Raw genomic sequence first — 20,517 nt, forward strand, 5'->3', positions numbered from 1 at the left:
GACTTTTGAAATCTCCTGGAGATGTTCTTGTATACCAGTACTAAACACCCATCCCTTCTGGTCAGAAGGGAGAACTTTGCATCCACTAGTTTCAGGCCATTTTCCTTCCCTACCATTTCATAGATCTATCAGTTATCTTTCATCTTGCTTGCGTCTGGTAGTTTTATGTCCTTTTCTTTGTATGTTACCCAGAACTTCACACATCATTTAAGGTATATTCTGGCCAAGGATCTGTAGAGTAGAATCATTAACTCCTTGCTTTTGAACTCTAACCCCCTGAGGATATGTTAGTGCAAATATATATAACCTGCACCCTCTATACCCAGCTGACATATTATTTAATAACATATACAAAGGGCTAACAGTCTACCATGTCTTTCCTTCTGAGGGAGTTTTGCTTCAAATAAAAGAGTAGAGCATGTGTCATTGTAGGATATGTAGAGGAGCCAAGTTATAGCTGAAGTAGTGTATTCCAACATGATGCCTATGTTCGTGACTGTAAAGAAAGAAGAAAGCGTTCATATTAGAATATCACGGTACAGAATGGCTCATATAAAGAGTGATATAACTGAAATCTTATGATTTACTGCTATAGTGATTTCTTAAATATCTTTCGTAGTAAGTGTATTTACATGCAAACTTAGTTTCTTCAAGAGCATTATAGATATACACGAGAGCGCAAGATTGACTACCATTAACTTGAGAAGCCTCTTGAATATTTTCTTTTGAAGTTAGTTTGCAATGAGGATAAATGAAGAAGTTCTCGGCTGTCTAGATAGCGCCTTTTTCAGCTTGTAAACATATAAATTACTGTGACCAGAAGAAAGAAATGCCCTTTCCAGTGTTTAAATATCTAAATGACAGTGAAACAAATACTTTCACTAACTATTTTTGTTTTACCAAAATGCTGTGTTTTAGCTGAACTGCGACTGGTAAATGGCTCATATCCATGCTCTGGAAGAGTGGAAGTCTATAATAATAGTGAGTGGGGGACAGTGTGTGATCATGGCTGGGACATAAGTGATGCTAATGTTGTTTGTAGAGAACTGGGATGTGGAACTGCCATTTCAGCACCCGGAAGTGCTCACTATGGACAAGGAAATGGGACAATAATGATGGATGATGTAAACTGTACAGGATCTGAATCTTCACTGAAACATTGTTCCTTCTCTGGATGGCAAAAGCATAACTGCAAACATCATGAAGATGCTGGAGTTCAATGTGCAGGTATTTATATGTTTTTTTTAACTAAACTTCTAAACCTCATTCAAATGGTCTTTAAACTTCCAAATGTCTTTCAACTCTAATGTATTTCCAGCAGTGACATAAAACTTTTTTTTCAAATATGACTTCTTTTAACCATATTCTTAAGGTATATGCATCAATGAGACCTATTGCTCAAAATGTATTTCTACTTTATTCCTAACATACATGTAGCAATGACACTGAATGTTCAATGTGCATCAAGAATGATGTTAAATTTATTAAGTTATCAGTACAAATTATCACTGCACGTCAGTACAGGGAGTGGTTGGAAAAAGTCCATGTACACAGTCCAGCTATCTGCTTAGTAAAGTTAAAATAAATAAATAATTCTATATATTAAGCTAGCTGGTCGATAGACATTTTAATTGCTATAGATTATGCTGTCATAGCATAGGCAGTCAAGCAAAATTGGAAAGGAGAAATACTATTGGGCATTCATTTAGAACAATAGACCTCACATTATAGACATTTCTTTCGTTACTTCCATTTGTAAGAGGGCTGTCACTCCTCTTAATTCCCCACACTCATTCTTAAAAAAAAAATCATGGGGAATTGAAAGAACAGCAGCCCCTATCACAAACAAAACAATCTGTCTGTTGTTTCCTCTCTGTATGACAAAAAGTTCATTAAACTGGTCACCTGTTTCACCATAAAGTCAGGAAGAAGGATAACTGGAACAGCGACAGGTCAGTACAAGGGCTGCCAAGTAACTTGTTATTCTAGATCTGTAGATACACAAGGTACAGTGGGGTATATAATTACTAGTTAATGGCATACAGATTAATGCAAAAAATGTTCTGTGCCACTACCCAACTTAGTAATATATTTTGAAAAATAAATAACTGCTGTGCTTTGGATGCTGATTACCTTGATAAAAGACACACACACACACACACACACACACACACACACACACACACACACACACACACGCACATATACACTAATGTGTGTACAAATATGCTACTCTGACCACTCTGTTTTTATAATTCTTATTTTTTCTCCCCTCCAAGAACTTTACAATCCTTTGACTTTTTCTGAGCATCTGCAGCTGACCCAGTCCCCTTGATCTCCTGACTGCTTCTTCTAGGTATCTCAAGTATATTCTTTCTTCTGGTGAACCCAACAATAGCTAATGAAGTCAACCTTGATGGAAACTCAATTGTAGTCCTCCTGTAGTCCTGGTGAATGAGGAATGCACTGGGGTGTTGCACTTGTGGAGCTGGTAGCCTATCAAAATCCTTACCTTATAGAGTGTGTAGTACAATAACATAAATCCAAATCAGAAAAAAAGAAAGCTTGTAATATACTTGCAGTTCATAAAAGCAGTCCAATACAAGCAAATAAAGAATGGCCAAGTTACGTCCAAAAGATTTATTTTAAAAATCAATAAAAACAGTTTCAAGTAACAGCATAGTTCCAAACCACAGAGCTTTCAGATTACTCCTTCCTCAGTTTGATGAAAGACAGTTAAACACATTACTATTTAAATAAAACTAATAAATGCATAATTAATGAGACAGCCAACTGGATAACAACAAAATAATCTAGTTAAATAACAGGGTCTACTTTAAAGGGATAAAACATTCTGCAAAAATAACATATTATTAAAACATAAAATAAATGATTTCTTAAGACATAGCTGTTTACGCTTTAAAATCGGTTTAATAGATACTGTAGAATTTATACCGGGAGCACTATCAGCTTGTAGTTTAACAATCCAATTGTATTCTTTCATCTCTAGATCATTATTTTTATCATCCCCTATCATACTAGGGAAACATATATCTATAACTCTGAATACAAAATTATGTGTGTTATTTGATTTTACAACGTGTTTTGCTATTGCATTTGTCAAAATACATCTTTTAATATCTGATCTATGTTCGATAATATGTTCACATCATTTTCTAATTAGTTTTCCAACATAGAAACTTGGGGATTGTTTACAAGTCGCTAGATAAACAATATTAGTGGTATGACAATTTGCCATACAATTGAAGTTAAATGACTTATGTGTAATGGGATGTACAAATATATTACTTTTGCATATAATACTACATACAGAACAGTTTAAACATGGATATTTTATTTATTTAATTCCAATTTATTTTGTGTTTTCTGCCGAAAATCTTTCTAACATAATTTGTTTTTTAAATTTGATGAATTTTTATAAGCAAATTTAGGGCTAGGTGTAATGATATTATTTAATTCTGGTAGGGCTGTTAAAATGCCCCAATTATTCAGTATAATTTTTCTAACATCACTGGTGCATATACAATAAGTAGTAGTGTATCGCAAAAAGTTACTAGCATTTCTATTTTTGTAAACATCAGTGTTACTATGTAGCACTGAAAAGTAAGGGCTAGCTGTGCTTTTTAATTGTTCAAGAACTAATCTTTCTTCTTCCATCAATAATTTAGAATCATAACACCTTTGATGGAACTCAAAGTTCATGTCATGCATTTGTTCTGCACATATATTATCATTAGTGTTCAACCTACTAGCTCTATAAAACTGTCTCTTAATTGCACCTTTAAATGTGTGGCTGGGATGCTTGATTTTCCTATGCAAATATTTATATTTGTGAGTCGGTTTCTTGTTTATTTGTGTGGATAGAGTGCAATCTACTAAATTTAAATATTCATCTAAAAATGTACTTCTGTTGATGAACTAATCATTTCAAGAATAACGTGGTATTATTTAAATATATAAGAAATTCATTCAACAACTCATGGCTGCTTCCCCAAACAAAAAACACATCATCTACAAAACTCTTATAAAACATAATATAAGGTCTAAATTCAATAGGACATTCATAAACATATTTCTCTTCCCATTCATTTAAGGTTAGATTAGCATATGTATTTGCAACAGGTGTCCTCATCACAATACCTGTAATATGATAATAAAGAGCATCATTAAAAAGAAATATATTATTATTTAATACAATATTTAATAGTCCATATAATGTTATCTCTCTACCCTTATGTTCACTGTATTTACATAAAACATCCCTAATGGCATTAATGCCAAAGCCACTGGGAATAACAGTGAAAAGGGATTTAATATCTAATGTTACAAGAAAATATGACTGTGTATTTGCATTCTGTTGCCAAGTAAAATGTTTACTTAAGAAGTCGCCTGTGTCTTTGATATAACTCTTTACATAGAGTAATAAGGGACTTAACATTGTTTGTAAATAAAGAGAGATGGATTCAGTTAACGAACCCCTGCCAGAGACAATAGGTCACATGTGAGGAGTGGTAACAATTTTATGTAATTTGGGTAAATCATATAAAATGGGTATTTTAGGACAAGGTACAGAAAAATAATGTAATAATTCAACAGAAATGCCGTTATTAATTTGTAAATCAAATAATAATATATTAACTCTACTAATACACTGCGCTACCTCACTGAATGTAAGTTGTTTAAAGGCCGAAAAATCAGACAACAATTCATGAATAGAACTGTTGTAGTCTGTAGCATTCATTAAAACAATACCCCCTCCCTTGTCTGCTTCTTTTATAACAATGTCATTATTCTTTTCTAGTTTTTCTAATGCTGCTAGTTCAGCCACAGACAGATTATAGAATCTTCTGACTTTATCTTCGGCATAAAGATTATATAATTTTTGTTCACAAATATTTTGAAAGGCTGTAACAATAGGATTGCTAAATGGAATAAATGTGCTGCTTTCTTTACACTGGAGTGACATTTCTGTCTGGGAGTATTTATACAATAATTTCAAGTTGAGATTTCTTATAAAATGTTTTAAGTCTGTAATGGCATCACCGACCATATCTTTCTGAGTGGGTATGAAAGTCATGTCTTTACTTAACAATGTAATATCAGCATCAGTTAGTTCAACATTAGAGAGATTAAACACAGGGCAGTTAGGATTTATTACCTCCATATTCTACTCCATGTTTGCGGGCCTGTGCTCGCATCTCTTGTTCTATTCCTGGAGAAAGACGTCCCTCTGGCAACATCTTGATTCTGATTGGTTATCGCTTCTGGTAGTTTTAATTGGATAGCGGTGGAGGCTCGCAGAAAATCCTGCATTTGATTGGATGGCCTTGCTAACACATTCAGTTCGGTAGTATTCAACTGTATTGAGTCATTTTTATTATTAGTAATAGCAGTTTGCCCAATAACCATATTATCCACTTCATTATTATCTACAGTTGCAGAAGCAGATGCAATATTATCAGTAGTTGAAGTAGAAAATTGATCCAGCTCATACATAGAGCCCCTTGGTCTGCGAACTGCAGACTCGTTTTTTAGTGTCATTGGGCCTAGAAAAAATATTGCTTGAATGGAAGTTATTAACATCTCGGGTTCATTTGTTCTTTTTTCTGTTGTTGAATTTTTTTGTCTAGAGTATTCAGTCACTCTAACATGCTATTAAAGTTCATGATATTAGCATTAAAAGAAGGCAGGGCACGCATTTCACTTTCTAACCGTTCAGTTTCATCTTGCACACATTTTTCAACAGAAGCAAAGAAATGATTCATTAGGGTCAAATAGTGTAGCCCTAGTTTAATATTAAGTTCTTGACAGTTTTTCAGAAGTTCAGGATACTTGTTGCCGTAAGACGGCATTTTCAACACACGCAATCCATGAGGAACCAAGTCCAAATGCAAATAGGCAGAGAAACTAATTCGCTGCCATTGCAGCTTCTTAAAAGCTTGCACTTTGTATTCCAAGTTCTTAATTTGTTGTGAACATGTGTCTCCATTACTAACAAGATGAAAAGACTCACCATTCGGTGCAGTTGCCATCCCTTCTAAGAGCATATTAGTGCTTTCAGCAAGAATATCATTTAGTAACAGTCCATTGTTAGCATTAGAAATTCTTCCAATGGTTGGGTGAGACATTTCAAATAAATAGGACATTTGCAGGCTTTGTTAAGGCAACACAAATCCAAATCAGAAAAAAACTAAAGCCTGTAATATACTTGCCATTCATAAAACAGTGCAATATAAGCAAATAAAGAATGGCCAAGTTATGTCCAAAAGATTTATTATAAAACTCAATGAAAACATTTCCAAGTAACAATACAGTTCCAAACTATAAGACTTTCTGATTATTCCTCCATCAGTGTGATGAAAGACAAACACATTACTATTTAATTAAAACTTCTTCTTCTTCTTTTGACTGCTCCCATTAGGGGTCGCCACAGCAGATCAGCTGTTTCCATTTCTTACTGTTCTCTGCATCTTGCTCTGTCACACCAACCACCTGCATGTCCCCTCTCACCACATCCATAAACCTTATCTTAGGCCTTCCTCTTTTCCTGTTACCTGGCAGCTTCATCCTTAACATCTTTTTCCCAATATACTCTGCATCCCTCCTCAGCACATGTCCAAACCAACATAATCTTGCCTCTCTGGCTTTGTCTCCAAACCTTCCAACCTAGGCTAACCCTCTAATATACGTATTCCTAATCTTGTCCATCCTCGTCACACCCAGTGCAAATCTTAACATCTTCAACTCTGCCACATCAAGCTCTGACTCCTGCCTTTTTGTCAATGCCACTGTCTCCAACCCATATAACATAGCTGGTCTCACTACCCTCTTGTTGACCTTCCCTTTCACTCTTACTGGTATTCGTCTGTCACAAATCACTCTTGACACTCTTCTCCACCCACTCCATCCCGCCTGTACTCTCTTCTTTACCTCTCTTTCACACTCACAATTACGCTGAACTGTTGATCCCAAGTATTTAAACTCATCCACCTTAGCCAACTCTACTCCCTGCATCCTCACCATTCCTCTATCCTCCATCTCATTCACACACATATATTCTGTCTTAGTCCTGCTGACCTTCATTCCTTTTCTCTCTAGAACATATCTCCACCTCTCCAGGGTCTCCTCCACCTGTTCCCTACTCTCACTACAGATCACAATGTCATCTACAAACATCATAGTCCACGGGGAGTCCTGTCTGATCTCGTCTGTCAACCTGTCCATCACCATTGTAAATAAGAAAGGGCTCAGAGCTGATCCTTGATGTAATCCCACCTCCACCTTAAACGCATCCATCACTCCCACCGCAGACCTCACCACTGTCACACTACCCTTGTACATATCCTGTACCACTCTTACATACTTTTCTGACACTCCCGACTTCCTCATACAATACCACAACTCCTCTCTAGGCACCCTGTCATATGCTTTCTCTAAATCCACAAAGACACAATGCAACTCCTTCTGACCTTCTCTGTATTTCTCCATCAACACTATCAGAGCAAACATTGCATCTGTAGTGCTCTTTCCTGGCATGAAACCATACTGCTGATCACTAATCATCACCTCCCTTCTTAACCTAGCTTCCACTACTCTTTCCCATGACTTCAAGCTGTGACTGATCAATTTAATCCCTCTGTAGTTACTACAGCTCTGCACATCACCCTTATTTTTAAAAATCGGTACCAAAACACTTTTTCTCCATTCCTCAGGCATCCTCTCACTTTCCAAGATTTCATTAAACAATCTAGTTAAAAACTTCACTGCCATTTCACCTAAAAACCTCCATGCTTCCACAGGTATGTTATCTCGACAAACAGCCTTTCCGTTCTTCATCTTCTTCATAGCTGTCCTTACTTCCTCCTTGCTAATCCACTGCACTTCATGATTCACTATCTGCACATCATCCAACCTTCTCTCCCTCTCAGTCTCTTCATTCTTCAGCCCCTCAAAGTACTCTTTCCATCTGCTCAACACACACTCTCCTCGCTTGTGAGTATGTTTCCCTCATTATCCTTTATCACCCTTAAATGCTGCACATCTTTACTAGCTTGGTCCCTCTGTCTAGCCAATTGCTACAGGTCCTTTTCTCCCTCCTTAGTGTCCAGCCTTTTATACAACTCTTCATATGCCTTATCCTTAGCCTTCACTACCTCTCTCTTTGCCATGCACCTCATCTCCTTATACTCCTGTCTACTTTCTTCATCTCTCTGACAATCCCACTTCTTCTTCGCCATCCTCTTTCTCTCTATACTCCCCTGTACTTCTTCATTCCACCACCAGGTCTCCTTGTCCTCCTTTCTCTTTCCAGATATCACACTAAGTACCTTTCTAGCCATCTCTCTTACTAGCTCTGCTGTAGTTGCCCAGCTATTCGGTAAATCTTCACAAATCAACACCATAAATCCACATCTCTTGCCTCTGTCATCCAATATGCAGATGACTCTACACTGATATACTCTGCCCCTTCTCTGACACAACTACAGGCTACAACATAACAATCCTTCCTAGAAGTAGAATCCTGGCTAACTAACACTAACCTCATACTGAAACCAAACAAGACCAAACTCATGCTCTTTCTCCCCACCAAAACACCCAATCCCTCAGCCACTTTTCAAATCCACTCCTCCAACAACACAATCATAAACACCAGCTCACATACCAAATTACTAGGTGTCACAATTGATAGCAAATTAAAATTCGACCTACACCTCTCTCAAACCATTAAAAAAACACACATCAAACTAGGCTCTCTTTACCAAATGAATACTTTCCTAACTAGCCATTCTAGACTAAGCATCGCCAGGACTCATCTCTTATCTACTGTTCTCTATGCTTCTCCCATCTTTACAAACCTTAACAAAACTGACCTTACCAAACTTGAATCAGCCTACAATAAAATAGCTAAGTTTGGCACTAGCTCCCCATATAGATCCCACCACTGCTCTGCCCTACAACAAATAAATTGGCTAGAATTCCCACAACAACTAACCTATACCCAACTTGTCTTTACTCACCAACTAATATACCAGCCAAACAGAACGCCAGCCCTACAACAATTACTCTAACCATATACCAACACTCGGCAACTCCGATCCTCACACAAAACACTCCTCCGAGTATCCAAAAGCAACAACAAAGTCGGGGACGCCCTCTACTCCCACCACATTTCTAAACTTTGGAACTCAATCCCTCAACACATCCTAAATGTACCAACCTGCATCAATTCAAAACTCTGCTCAAAGACCACCTCACTAACAACTGGCTCTGCTCCTGCACCAAGCCAGGCTAATACCACATAAGCCCACATCAAATTTCATCCCATAAATTTTATAGTCTCCATGTATACCCCACTCCCACTTGTTAACACCACCTGTCAGCTACCTACAATAAGAGTATAATTTGCTAATTTTTTTTTGTAAGGGTATACATATGTACACGTAATAAAGTATACTCAAATGATCAACTAAAGATGGTACCCTGCCCTCAAAATTAAATAAATAAATTATATATATATATATATATATATATATATATATATATATATATATATATATATATATATATATATATAGATAGATATATATATAGATATATATAGATATATGACTTTACTATATTGTAATAACCTTATCCTTTTTCACTAAAGTGCCTATTGTATATTGTACTTCCTTTATTTTCTCTAGATATTTCTGTTAAAACCGATACTGTACCTGTCAATGTTGTTCTTGTTTTATTGGAGCTTTTCTCCCTGGGCCTCACTGAAAATGGACTCACACCCAAATGGATTATCCCAGTCAACAAATGTAAAATAAAATAAATAATAAATAAATAAAATAAATATGCAAAAGTAATATATTTGTACATCCCATTAAACATAAATCATTCTCCTTCACTTGTATGGCAACTTGTCATACCACTAATATTTTTTATCTAGCTACTTGTGAACAATGCCCAAGTTACTATGTTGGAAAATCAATTAGAAAATTACGTGAATGTATTATAGAACATAGATCAGATACTAAAAGATGTATTTTGACAAATGCAATAGCAAATCACGTTGTAGAATCAAATAACACACATAATTTTGTATTCAGAGTCACAGATATATGTTTCACTAGTATGAGAGGAGGGTGATAAAAATAATGATCTAGAGATGAAAGAGTACAATTGGATTGTTAAATTACAAGCTGATAGTGCTCCTGGTATAAATTCTACAGTATCTATTAAACCGATTTTAAAGCGTAAACAGCTATGTCTTAAGAAATAATTTAATATGTTATTTTTGCAGAATGTTTTATCCCTTTAAAGTAGACCTTGTTATTTAACTAGATTATTTTCTTGTTATCCAGTTGGCTGTCTCATTAATTATGTATTTACTAGTTTTAAATAAATAGTAATGTGTTTAACTGTCTTTCATCACACTGAGGAAGGAGTTATCCAAAAGCTTTGTGGTTTGGAACTGTGTTGTTACTTGGAACTGTTTTTATTAAGTTTTAAAATAAATATTTTGGATGTAACTTGGCTGTTCTTCATTTGCTTGCATACTACAATAACATCATAGGCATCATCATCATCATTATCACATCGTATAATGTGATTGGATAACCTGTGAGGTTTCTGGTCTCCAACAGAAGCTGCACAGACATTGTGATTTCTGAATCTGGCACCCTGGGATAGGAGAACTGACTGCTAGGTGGTACATACTATTCAAGAACAATAATAAAACCAACTCAAGAACTCTTCGGCCAACACACAGGCCACAGCTACAACCCAAGTGAAACGGTTTATTGAATGGTTTAGTGCTTTCTTCCCCTGATAGGGACTTCCTTAGAACAACTTACAATGATTACCCAGCCCTTGACTACACATAAACCCAATAATTAATTAATAGAATAATCACATAATTACACTGATCAACTAAAAAACATAATTCCAGAACATTAAAGCACTGTTAAATATGCACACAAGTGAATATAAATACATGAGTTTTAATATCATAACATTTCTTATTAAAATCTTAAAAATCTTGAAAAACATTTGTGCATGTCCTAACCAATTAAATGTTTTAACTTTAAAATGAATGCTATATTAGTAGCTTCAGTAATTCCTGGATGCTGAGTTGCATCTAATCTCAATTGCCGCTTCAACTCACAAATATCCATGTGCAAATCCAGAGTTTTCCCCTGGGGGTCCTTCAACAAATCTTCAACTACCAAAAACTTAAAGCAATGGTCATCATGTTCCTTAATGTGTCTATATAAGGCATTAGTTATTCTCCCTTTCCTTATGTCATTGTTATGTTCACTAATGCATTTTTTTAATACCCTGCTGGTCTTCCCCACATAAAAAGCACCCCATGGTACCCATGGCGATTGTTGAGATTCACTCTAGTGTATTATTGGTCTATTTTACGGATTTTTGGGAAATCAGCATTCTAAGTGCCTAAATATCAATATCAGTAATATGCTTAATCATATACATTTTAAAGTAGACAGATTTAAAAGTTCTAGCAAGTACGTAATAGTGCTTACTTCCCAAATAGCTTCATAGGTTTACATTAGATGAATGACCACCTGGGTCTTTGCAAGCATAGGTGTGCAACCCAACTCAGTCTGGTCCCTGGGTTCCTTGGAGGATGCCTATATAGTGGAATATGTTAGTAAAGCGGTAGCTAAGAGGTATGTGGGGGGTATGTCAGCTGGATATTGATTTACCTACTGTTAAACTCTGTCCATCAGTGACATGGGGACCAGAGCAGAGATGAATTTGCAATTTCCTATCCAGTGATTAAGGTTTCTTCTGAATAGGATCAAGGATGAACTCTGCTTCACACAGATGGAGAGCTTATTCCATAGAGTGGTAATCCTTTGAGACACATATTCATCTCTCCAGCATGTTCTGTTTATGTCTCAGGCAAGGTACAGTTCATTGGATCTAGTGTTTCTGGTGCAGTTATTTTTGCAGATGGCAAATGATCCATCAGAGCTGGATCTGAGGATGTGTTATATGCTAGGTATAGATCACCTCTCAGAAACCTGTAGGTGACTAAATATGGAGATAGGGCTTAAAGGTGATCTGCATAGGACAGGGTATTTATTCCCTGGATTCTCATGGTGAGGAACCTTTTTGAGTGTTCCAGCTGTTGCAAGTGCCTGAATAGATACTTGCTAAAGGGGACAGTCTACTCAATGATGGGTCTGACAAGGGCTGAGTAGAATGGTGCTGTAACTTCCTTGAACCTGGATGCCAAACCTTGCTTTTGAGTTGGGTGATATAGAATTACTTTCTTACTATCTAGGTTTATGCATTGATCGAAATCCAGATTACTGTCTACATATGTTCCCAGATCCCTAAGTATAGAGTCAGCTCTTAGGGGTATTTTAATGATGGAGTAATTAGCTTGGGTGGAAGATTTCACAAAGGGCACTATAAGGCATTTCTTCACATTGGGTTTTAACTCATGGCTTTTCACCTGCTATTTGTTTGTGCTAGATACCCTTGAAAGAACGTTGGAGTCAATGGACAAATCTATGAGAGCTCCCAATTTACAGTTACCTGTGAAACTGGTGAGTCAGAGACCTTTGTCATTAGCCTTTACTTCAAGAAGTAGTTGCCAAACAGGAATAGGCCCAATACGGAGCTTCAGGGTACTCCACTCATGACTGGTCTCCTGGTGGAGCTGGTCTCACCAATCCTAACTCCTTGGGTCCTATCTGTAAGCCAACCAGCAAGCAGGTGAGTTACATAGGTACTTATGCCTAGTTCTTTGAGTTTGTCAACAATATCTGAGTGTAGTATTGTATCGAATGCCTTGGTCAGGTCATGGTAGGTGGTATACACTGTTTTACCCTGATCCATATTCACAGTGACCACCTCATAGTAGTCTACCAGCTTGAGTAGGCAAGATCTTCCCCTAACAAAGTCACACTGGGGTGCATCCAGTGCCTGTAGGTTACCAATGTCTTTGTTGATCTTTTCCATTATAATTCATTCCATGGCTTTGTACACTAGATCTATAAGACTGATGGGTCTGCAATTAATGGTGTGAGTTGATGGTCTACCTTTATGAAGAGGGATGACCGTTTCACTCCTCCATGCTCCTGGTATGTAACCTGTTTTGACATTGTAGTTAAAGATTACTTCAAGTGGTCCTAGTAAGTCACGTTTTAGGCTGTTTTGGAGGCAACCAGGGATATTGTTGGGGCCCACCGAAGCAGTGTTTTTGGCCTTAGCAATCACCTCCAGGACCTACTTTCTGTTGATAGCTGAGAGGGGATATGCTAGAAGGGGTTTCACAGGAGGTAGTGAGGGAGTAGGGGATGAATGTTGTGACATTTACCACCAGTTCTACACACTTCTGAGTGTTCCAGACATAGCTGAAAAAGGCCTTGTGATTGTCATTTGCCTGCAATGCTATCTTGATCTCATAACTGGCCTTACTGGACTTTATTAGACCTCTTAATTTTTTGTTTAGTTGAATCAGAGAGCTATTGTAGTGGTGAGAACTGATCTTTCTTATGCTGCCTATGAGTTTTTTCTTTTGTTATATTCACTGTTAAGGTAAGGATTCCACCAATGGGATTTATTTTTGGTGTTAGTTCTGGGCTTACTTCTGGTAGGTACTGCAGCCTCAATGCACCCATTTACAAGTCTGTACAAAATTTCTTTAAATAATTCTGAATAGGTAGCTGTGCTGTCAGGATTTGGGGGAGCCATGCATTATGGCAGACTGATGCTTAACAGAATATAGTTTGCTTTAGACTAGTTCCTAAAATTTGGGTTTTCGTGGTTGATTTTTATTTGAAGGGAGACAGCTTTGTGCTCCAATCTCACCAATGAGGATGTGATACAGGGACATGGGGGTGTAATACTCTTCCATGTTGTTGAGTACTGGTCTTATATGTTTGATCCTCTGGTTGGAGTGTGCCTTATCTAGTCCAGGTAGTTTGAGTTGATAAAGTCCAGGACAAAGTGTGCATGTGAGTTAGAGGCATTGTATGTTTCCCAGTCTAAGGAGGGGAAGTAGAGTCACCCATAAATAGGGTATTCGGTTGGGTAATGAGTGCATTTAGTAGTTCTGGTTAAGAGCTGTGAAGTTCATTGGTCATAGAGGGTGACCTGTAGCTGGCCAGGTCATGGTAAGGAACCTTGCCTATGGAGACTTGGACATAGATAAATGTCATGGCATCATCCTGTTTAACCAACCAAGAATTGTATTTGTTGTTATCATAGCAAGGGACACCTCCACTTTTAGCCGTTGTCTTTGCTGCTGTTGATCTAAATGTGTGGAAGGCACTAAAAGCATAGAAGCGAAGTATTAAGTAGAGACAATAATTGTTTTAATGGGGAATAGAAAAATTGAGCAGGGCTATACATGATAACACTGGCATTAATTTGCATCCACTGGTTTTATGAAAACATAGGAAAGCAAATCAAACTGAGTCTTTTGAGGCACAAAAATGAGACGTCTCATCCTGGAGTAGCTACTATGTTTATAAGTATAAGGTATAAGCTGTACATACTTTTAGTTGTTATTTTAGGTTTTATGTAGTTCAATATACCTAAATTCTGTTTAGTGAAAAGTTTGCATCTCTCAGTCTAATGTACCAGTAACATCAAGCAGCTATCCCTGATCAATTCATGCAAGTGATTTACTTGCTTTGGTTACAGATTTATGCTATGCAGTTGTGCCATCTTAATTATAACGATCTTGTAGTTTATTGTTATTGTTCCCTGTGTGTCTTTACTGTTACTTGGATAACTATTGAAATTCTAAAGACAACTATGTGGTGATGAATGCTATCACCTGTGAATGATTTCATTTCTCCTACCAAAATCAATCCATTTCATTATCAGACAGCTTTGTTGATTGAGAAAAACTCAGACTGGTTGCATGCTGTTGTGTATTACCTGCATGATGCCTTCTGAAATCATTATTAAATCAGTGACAAATCTTCTGTCACTGCATCTCAGATATCCTTAACACAAATCATTCACACCAATGTACCTCAACAGTTTGATTTTAACTGCAAAAATGTTATTGCTTCCTAACATATTGATTTTTTGCAAGAATTTGATCCCACTGTACATCTGTCAGTAGGCTATTACATGTACGTAATTGTTAATACTGAACATCATTGCACTACACTATATGTCCATTTGAATATTCCATTATGATTTGAAAAAAAAAACACAGTCATACCTCTTAACTGTCCAGGTTTTCTTAGAATGTCGAGATTTTGGCATATATTTTTGGTGTGTTCCTCATAAAATTTGTGTTTTTTTGGTGAATCATTGATAATAGAATTTATTAAATAATGACAGACATTTGAGTTTTAGTCTTCATATCCTTCAGAAAATGCACGGTAACGCAAAACATTTTATTCTAGCAATTTTCCATTTTTTATAAGAGCAATAGTTAAAAATTGTCCCTATTTTTGGGCCTTTGTCCCCCCATTATTTCTGGCTCTGTCCAGATTTCTTGTGCTAAGACATTAAGAGGTTTGAACACAGTTTGTAAAAATGTTAGTGCACAGGTCCTTTATTCTAATCACAATGCACATCGAGAATCTGCAGTTCTGATATGTTTAATGTCCAGCACATGGATCTTTTACAACTATGTAGCCTTCTCAACATGTATGTTTATATAAAATCCCTCAAAGCTAAAATGCAATAATCCCCTTTTCACTTTCAAACCCACCTCTGTTACTTTTCTCATACCCATCGTATTCCTCTATCTCTGTCCCTTAAATGTCTCTTTCTAATAACCCTTGTTTCTATGCCCCATTAAAACTATTATAGTCTTTAACTTAATCCTTCACTTCCATGCATTTAGGAATATTCATATTGCCTTCAGTGAAACTCAGCTTACTTAGTATAATGTCATATACTTCATGAATCTAGCAAGAGATTCATCATCTTGCTTGATTCACTCACTGTACTCACTCAGCTGAAATAATTAGTTTTGTTGATCTATGTGGTATTTACTGTATAAGCATAAAGAAAAAATAGCATATTGTTTGAATATGTGATCTGAAATATTGTGCTACAATAACTTATGTTACTTTTTTATACATAAATAAAACCAATTACAGTGTTTGTTTTCCTTTTGTGCCTGGGTTGAACCTCTATGTAAGAACTGATATTCTGTAGTGTACTGGAATTAACTGGAAACAAGTGAAATGGGCCAAATCTTTTTGCACTTTTCAATATGAATTCTGCATACACTGCAGTTTGGTTTATAAATGCTTTATAATTTTATTATTATTATTTATATTACATTTGTTGACCGGGTTTGTACGACTAAGCTGAAGAGTTCTTTTTCAGTGGAAGCCTGAGGAGAAAAGCTCCAACATATTATACAATTTTCATTATAAATTAACATTAAACAACGTTACAGGATTTTTACAAGGCATTAAGTAGCAATACAATGTTATACAGTGTCAATAATCTGGAGTATAGCAAAGCTCTTTAAAGATGTATAAAAAGAAATAATATGTCATTAAGGTGAATATAGTTTTTGGGATAAGTGGTTACAAAAACTCAGTTTTATCATAATGTAGTTGCATGAAGGCAAGACAATTACAATAGAATGTTTCTCTGTGGTGATTAGCTTAATAGGTTTTAGAAGACAGTTGAAAGAGTATTCAAGGAAGATTAGAGAGAGCTAGTGAGAAGAGTGAGTTAAGGGCAGAAAGTAGATTAAGGTATGGGAAGTAGGGGGTGTTTAAAGAGGGAGTGTGCAGTGGCAGGACCAGTGACTTTTAAAGTGCTCTTTGGTGGCGGTCTTAAATTGTTTCTGATGTGTAAGGGTCCTGATTTCTTGTGGGAGCCTATACCAGGTAATGGTGGCATGATAGCTGTACATGTTACATCCAAATTTAGATTTGGGTTTGTAGATTTGTAGTAGGTCTTGGTTAGAGCTTCGGAGAGGTTAGGAGGGAGAATAATGGGAGATGAGAGGGAATAATGCTGGGCAGTAGGAAGGCTGGTAAAGGACAGAATGGATGATCTGGAGCTGAATGAGAAGAAGCTGGTGGGGTAATTCAAGCCAGTTTAGGTGCTTTAGAGAGAGACAGTGATGGGATTTGTAGGTTTGTTGGGCAGCAAATTTAGCTACCTTGTTGTAGGTAGATTCGAGTTTGGTCAGGAGTGTTGAGTTAAGATTTGTGAGAATTTGAGAGTTGTACATTAGACTGGGAAGAAGGTAAATAAGAGGGAGAGAGTAATCTTGGCTTCAGAGGTAAGGAATTTCTTGTTACACTAAAGGAGCCCTAGTTTTGAATGAGTCTTTTTGATACTGTTATAAACATGCAAGTTGAATTTAAGCTGATCGTCTATGGTTATGCCTAAGAGCTTAGTGCTGGATTCTACCTTAATGGGAGTATTATTAAGGGACTGCATGGAGAAGAAGGGTTTAATATTGTTGAATTTGTATGTAGGAAGAATAACAGCTTTGATTTTTTAGAGTTAAGGATGAACTGGCTGTTGGAGAGCCAAGTTTTGACTAAGTTAAAAGATGCCTGAGAAGCTGAAAAGAGCTTAGAGGGAGAGTTGGCTATGGTGATGACTATAGAGTCATCTGCTTATTGAACTAAAGATGACTGAAGACAGGAGGTATAGAGCTGATTAGTAAAGATATTGAAAAGTAAAGGCCCTAGGATAGACCCTTGAGGTACACCCATTTTTACAGGGAGAGGAGGGGAGAGTGCAGAGTGCCATCTCACTGATTGAGATCTATCATTGAGGTAGCTGAAGAACCATGCAACAGTATCAGAGGAGAAGTTGAGGTTATGCAGTTTGTGCAGCAGAAGTATGTGTGAGACAGTGTCAAAAGCTTTTGAGAGGTCCAAGAATAGGCAAGAAATAAGTTTATGGCCATCTGTGGCTATAGGGACAGTGTCGAGGATGGATAATAGAGCTGTAGTGGTGCTATATTTGGGTCTGAAGCTTAGGGAATTGATGCTATTAGGATGTGTTACATAATGTGAAATTAGTTAAGGTATAAATTGCTGTACTTATTTTTTGTGTATTTGTCACTGAGGAAGGCAGGTTTGCCAAAACCAGTCTGATTTTGTTGGTGTTGCCACAATAAATAGCTATTCATTTACTCATATGGTGCTGGCCTCTTTTTGAATCTGAGTTTTGATATTTTGGCCGGCTGCACCAGCCATACTTGCGAGGGTTGTTTTGGATTACTAATATCAGCTGAAACCATCTTTTCTTTCTGAATAGTATGGATATTTGACCTGATTTCTGTACATAGGCTTCAGCATCTGTACTGCAAAAGACCCTTTCTGCATTTCAGCCCAAAAGCTAACTGCTGACTTCTCTAACCATGTCTGAAGTATATCCTAATTATACCAAAACCCTGTAATGTTTTACATGCCTCTTTAGCCTTTGTTTCCAAATCTTGTCTTGCATGTGCTTCTTTATTTAGCATTCCATTGCAAGTACACATATCTTTCCCTTGAGAAAGGAACATTATGTATTTTTACACATCTCATGCTTAGCCAGCAAGATTGTCTTTTCATTTCTAATGAACTGTCTTTCCCTGAAACTGAATGCATATGTGTAAACACAAGTATGACTCTATATTTTCAGGTCTATTATTCTACCTTAATGTACTATAGTGAATTTACTAAGAATATCCTCACTCTAATAGCTCCCCCTGAGATCCCTGACAAAAGTTTACCAGGACCTTCTTTTGTAGTTACCTCACATCTGTATTACGAACTATTGTAATGTGGTTTGAATATACAAGCTTTATGGCACCTCACTCATAATCTCTAGATGTGTCCTGATAGATAGTGATGTCCTTTATGGTCTCAAAGGTATTATTAGGTAATACCTCCAATCACTAAGCTAATTTATATAATTTCCAAATAACTTTAACAGCTCCATATGCAGGAAATATACCTCCTCCAGTGATTACCCCATTACCTAGATCCATCGTCTTTAGAGTTTTTAAGTCTGAGTTCTGATGTATGTGTGATATATTTAAAACCTGCACATTATTCTGAAAATCGGTGTCTTTTAACTCTGTGATTTTTAAAACTGATTAGGCTAGGTAATTCTTTTAACTCTGCTGTTCCAGAAACAGTATGAGTAAATGCCATACACATCCTCAACTTGTCTGTAAGTCTTCTTTTAAGTTAGACAGAGTACGAACTGTTACCCCTGCCTGTTTTTCTTCCCTATCTCTGTATGCTACAATGATAAAATTACACTGTCTGTTGCCTCTGTTTTCTACAGTATGAACTGCTGCCTTATTGTACCATGATGTCTCTCCCTTATAGCAAATAAAGCCTTTCCCTGTTGTTCATAGATTTAAATCCTCAAACATTATACTGTTTAGTCCATTTTTTATTATATAGCCTATCAAGCATGATGGGTATTTTCTGAAGACTAATTGAAATTACCACTAGAGGGATACCTTTATAACTGGTCTTGAAACAAATGACCATATACTGTATTAACTTGTGTCTGTAAAATTTTTGCTAGATTTGTTAATTATTTTATTTACCTTTTTTATTTCTATGAGCTGTAATAGATATCTGCCTTCTAAATTTGTGTCTTAAATATCCTGTAAATATTTGCGAGCTATAATAATTTAGTAAAACGTACACTTTCTGTATTTCAGATCTATACCTTTGCATAATATGTCAGTCTCCTTTTAACTCTATGATGTACTATAATTGTGTAAAGTACACTGTAATATGTAAATTAATTAGCAAACTAAACCTGCCCTGTTATGCCTTGAGTATATTAAACAACTGTTACTATCTCTTCTTTAGGTAACTTATTTTAATAAGCCTGTTACAAATAATTATGTCACTTTACCCTCATACTAATGCCTGAATCATGTGAAGTGTGATGTAACTGCATGTTGTAACTGAGTATGAATGTTATATTCCGAAATCTGACTGAAATGTACTATACTGAACTCATAAATGAGTATGAATGTCATATTCTGAAACTAAACTGAAATTTGCATTAATGTTATATCCTGAAATTTGACTGAAATGTACTGTATTGAACACATAATTGAGTATGACTGTCATATTTTGAACTTTGACTGAAATCTACATTAAGGTGATACATAGTTATACTGAACATTTAAAATAGCTGTGTATATTCTAAAACTAATTAAACTAATACTAAAGGAATATTTTTTGCCAGTGTTACCTAAACACAGGTACAGTTATAACTGATAACTGGTAAATGTTATATTCTGAAAAATGAACTATTAGAACTTTTTTTAGTCAGTATTGTCTGAACATAGATAAAAAAAAACTGAAATCTAGTAGTGCTATACAATTTTCTGAAAACATGACAATATTTACATACTTGCATTTTTCTGCATGAAATAAACATATGCTGCTAATAAATTCTTGTAAGTCTGTAAGTAAACTGATAATGTACTATAGTGAGCTAAACCAGTGTTACTAATAAATGCATTACTTGTTGTCATAGGAGCATAGGATCATAGGA

General features: G+C 36.2%; 1 protein-coding gene across 1 annotated transcript in view; it reads left to right on the top strand.

Annotated features, from left to right (window-relative positions):
• Positions 1-20,517, top strand: part of LOC122816359 (deleted in malignant brain tumors 1 protein-like) — a 258,733-nt gene that overhangs the window by 69,443 nt on the left and 168,773 nt on the right. The window contains exon 2 of the mRNA XM_044089106.1: positions 919-1,227. Coding sequence (XP_043945041.1) covers positions 1,113-1,227 — 115 coding nt within the window. The 5' untranslated portion in view covers positions 919-1,112. The remainder of the gene's footprint in view (positions 1-918; positions 1,228-20,517) is intronic.

The sequence above is a fragment of the Protopterus annectens genome, chromosome 1.part1 (genome assembly GCF_019279795.1).
Source record: "Protopterus annectens isolate FY-2018-M chromosome 1.part1, PAN1.0, whole genome shotgun sequence".
Classification (NCBI taxonomy): domain Eukaryota; kingdom Metazoa; phylum Chordata; order Ceratodontiformes; family Protopteridae; genus Protopterus; species Protopterus annectens.